Raw genomic sequence first — 3,895 nt, 5'->3', positions numbered from 1 at the left:
TTTTTTTTTTTTTTTTTTTTTTTTTGGATAACTTCTACAAATTTATCAAGAAAGTGACTTTTTCGAAAAAGTGAAATTCCCTTCCCTTTCTAATTTTTATCGTTAAGAATCTAAATATCACGAAATGGAGAAGAAATTTTATCGTGTAAAATTATTTTTCGCTTTTTTCTTTTTACACAAAATCGAAAAATCAAACGGTTGACTTTACTCGTATACAGAATCACGTTTGTCTCGATTGTCCATTTTTTTTTTTTCCTTTTCTTTCCTTTTAATTCTCTTAATTTTCTTGTTATCGCTTTAAAGTTTTTTTTACACACGGAAAAATCAAACGCGAAAAAATCCTTGCTTTATTCCTTGGCGTTTACAAGAGAGGAAAGAAGAGGACGCCTGGTCGTTATCCCAGAGGCGCGAAATTAGTCGGTTTTATGATTCAGGTGCAAGTGGAAGGCGCGAGACGAAGATTACGAAAATGGTTGCGTTAATGATAACGGCTTTCTTACTCGCTTGGTCACCTTACGCTGCCCTCGCGATCGCTGCGCAATATTTCAACGTGAGTATTTACCAAGATTTACGTTCTATAAACATTCAAACAATCGAGAAAAAAAATACAAATATCGTATATGTAAATACTGTATACTCGCGGACAATGCCGCAACAAGTTTAACAAAGGCAAACAGAATATTTCGCGTAGAGATATATAGCTTCCTGTTATCGCTCAAACTTAAACTTTTGTCCGGTTCTCCTCTCTTTTCGTTAATCCCGAATCCGTGGTAATGCTTTCTTAGTGTTTTCTTCCTTTTTTTCTTTTTTTTTCTTTTTCCAATCGCGTTTCGAAAACTCGAGCTGCGGGAATTAATAACAATTAATTTACACGATTTGGCTCGAAAAAAAATTTCCTCTCTTTCGAACGAATGGACGAGTTTAAGTTTCGCGAAATACGAAACAGTTTTGTAAGAGACTCGGAGAAGATCGGGGAAAAGAGGGAAGCGGAGAGGGAAACGAGCGTGGCGCCGCAAACGAGAGTCACGGCAACGACGACTAGTGAATCCCTGTTGAAGTGAACTACTCGTTCGAGAACGAGGAAAATTTTTCGAAAATTAGAGAAAGAGAAAATTTTTTTTTTAAACAAATTAATCCTTCGATCTCTTTTTCCACCATTTTTGAATAAGAGTATACGCTCACAAAGTGAAAGTATTATTATTTTTCCGTTACCAACAGGTGTCATTAACACGCTCAACGCCATGACCGGATGCATTAAACGGCATCGCCTCGAGAAAAGAGAGAGAGAGATAGAGAAGAAAAGGAGGAGGAAGAAAAAAAACAGTTAATTTTTTTTCATTCAAATTTCTAGGCGAAACCATCGGCGACCGTGGCCATGCTCCCAGCCCTGCTGGCCAAATCCTCCATCTGCTACAATCCTATAATTTACGCCGGTTTGAACAACCAATTTTCCCACTTTCTGAAGAAGATCTTCGACGCGCGAAGCTCGAGAACCGCGGTCCCCGACAGTCAGCACACAGCGTTGACCGCGATGAACAGGCAGGAGCAAAGGAAATGAGGACCGCTATCCATCGAGCGGGCCAAGCTTCAAGCTGAACGCTCAACGAATCGTGAAATCGTTGGATATAAGCGTTGTTCCAACAGACCGTGCATCGATATATCAAAAGATAATTTAATCTCAATAATAAACTCGCTTCTTTCTTTTCTTCTTAACCTTAACCTCGCCTCGTCAGCTTTGGATTTTTTTTCTTTTATTATCCGATCATACTCGAGAGGAGAATTCTCTTCATTTTTTTCCTTTTTTTTTTTTTTTTTCTTCGAATCTGCACGTTTTGAAAATGAAAAGAGATTTTTTTTTTTTTTTTAGAGACGAAGAAAGGAAGGTTGGAAAATTTGTATGGTGAAAGGTAAACGGTCTTTTCCATGCGAGCGAGAAATTACGTTACGCCGTGTTAATCGATGATCTCGTGTTCCTTTTTTTCACGGGTGCGTGGATTAGTGTGACGAACGTAAGAGAAACGAATATTTTCTTTCGAACGAACGGAATTGTTGCATCTTTCGTTCGAATATGAAGTATTTCATCTATGTGATCGATTCGAAGAAAAAAAAGAAAAGGGAGGAGAGAAATTTGACGAAAGATATAAACGCAACGATGAAAAGCGATTTCGTTAATACAATGTATTACCGAATGGAAGAGCGGCGTGGAATCTGGGTAAAATTTCACGGATGGCGCAGCGAAATTGCGCAGAGAGAGAAAGAGAGAGAGAGAGAGAGAGAGAAAGAGAGATAAGCAAAAGGAGGCCACATAGAAAGTGTTAATCGTTAAACAGAACGCAAGTGATCGCAGCAACGAAAGAGTACAACAAGAATTTTAATTAAACTCCATTTACATCACACACAATCCACCGTTTTAAAGTCCATAAGGCTTTGTGGCTAATGGTAAATGAAGCCGCGTGTGTGGGAAGAAGAACGTATAAAGCAATGAAGCAATTACCGGGTCGGTTAAGAATCGATCGTAAAACAGACAACAACACGTTACCCGGCAAAAATAGTCGATAACCAATCAAATTTTCACCACCCCTAATGGAACAGAGAGATTTCACGCCCATAGAATAGTAATAAGTTACACACTGTTATTTTTTCTCCCCCTCCTTCTCCCCGTCTCTCATTCTCTCTCTTTCTCTCTCGAGGGGGGTGGGGTAGGCGGGGGAAACGTCATCAAACGGCATACGTTATGGACTTGGACTTAGGGGGAGGGAGGGAGGATTCATATTGCGATTCGTAACACGCGCGATTATGCCACGACGGGGAAAGTGAAATCGATAGGAAAAATCGAAAAAAAATTCCTACTCCACTCGTGAATTACTCTTCCGTACAACACGATTGGTCGAAGGTTGCGTATATTCAAAATATTATAAACAGAGATCTTTTCAACACTCAAAGTCAAGCTTAATAAAGGAAACGTTACCTTCCTCGAAGAGAGGGAGCCGAATCTCTTGTTCTCGAATATTCGAGTATCGTTGATTATCCCGTGGAAGAAATTTTATTTTAAAAGGATCGGAGTGTGGAGCAAACTCGTTATTATAACACATCGACGCGTCTTGCTCGATCATTATCGCGAGAGGAGATGGTTATCCTGCTTGTTAATTGAATCGGCACGCGAGCGCCGAGCGAAACGAGCGGGAAAAAAAGGAAACGAATGAGACGAACGAAACGGAAGTTGAGATTTTTTTCTTCGAGAAAAATCGAAAGTTACGTAAGAACGATCGGGTGAAAATTCAGGTTGAGGCAGAGATGAGTTGAGACGAAATAAAAGATTGGATCTTCTTTTTCCACATTTGTTGGCGCGTGATTCCTCCGTACGAAATGGACGGTTAAAGAAATGCTCGGCGATGTGTGGTGTATGGCGTGTTTATACTCTCTTCTCTCTCTGCCGGGAGGAAGAAGAGGAAAGAAGTGGAGCGATCGCGGTCAAAGGAAGCTATTTGTTTTCAAACAGCTTTACGAACGATATCTAGTAGTAGAAATTTTCTTGCCTCTTTTTTATCTCGGGTAATATATAAACGAGATTAACGGTAGAAAATGGTTTCTTCGTACCATTTTAATCTTAAAATTAATTAACTTTTAAAAGTATTTTATGGATAAAAAAATTAACTTTCCAAATAGACTTTAATGCTTTCTAGCTTCTATGGAATACACATGCGTTATTATCATTATTATCATTAAGATTAAAAAGAATATGATTTATTTTTTCATTTTGATCAATTTTTTTTTTTTTTTTAAGTCTGTTGCGTACATGCTCGTGATATTCTCCGACAAATCTGCGTTTAAATTTCATTTCCATTTCATAAAAAATGTAATTTTTCGCATAAACATCCGCAATTATTATATCTGG

The 3,895-nt window shown here is 38.5% G+C and overlaps 1 protein-coding gene across 2 annotated transcripts in view; it reads left to right on the top strand.

The window, feature by feature from the left end:
- LOC102671625 (blue-sensitive opsin-like) overlaps window positions 1–1,689 on the top strand; it is a 9,945-nt gene extending 8,256 nt beyond the window's left edge. For both annotated transcript variants that reach the window (XM_006618750.1, XM_031511961.1), the window contains exons 5-6: window positions 435–550; window positions 1,352–1,689. In XM_006618750.1, coding sequence (XP_006618813.1) covers window positions 435–550; window positions 1,352–1,558 — 323 coding nt within the window. In that variant the 3' untranslated portion in view covers window positions 1,559–1,689. The remainder of the gene's footprint in view (window positions 1–434; window positions 551–1,351) is intronic.
- Window positions 1,690–3,895: the final 2,206 nt, after the last annotated feature.

Source organism: Apis dorsata, unplaced genomic scaffold (genome assembly GCF_000469605.1).
Source record: "Apis dorsata unplaced genomic scaffold, Apis dorsata 1.3 scaffold_374, whole genome shotgun sequence".
Classification (NCBI taxonomy): Eukaryota; Metazoa; Arthropoda; class Insecta; order Hymenoptera; family Apidae; genus Apis; species Apis dorsata.
Note: the sequence above shows the minus strand (reverse complement) of the source record. Positions and strands in the feature narration are given on the sequence as shown.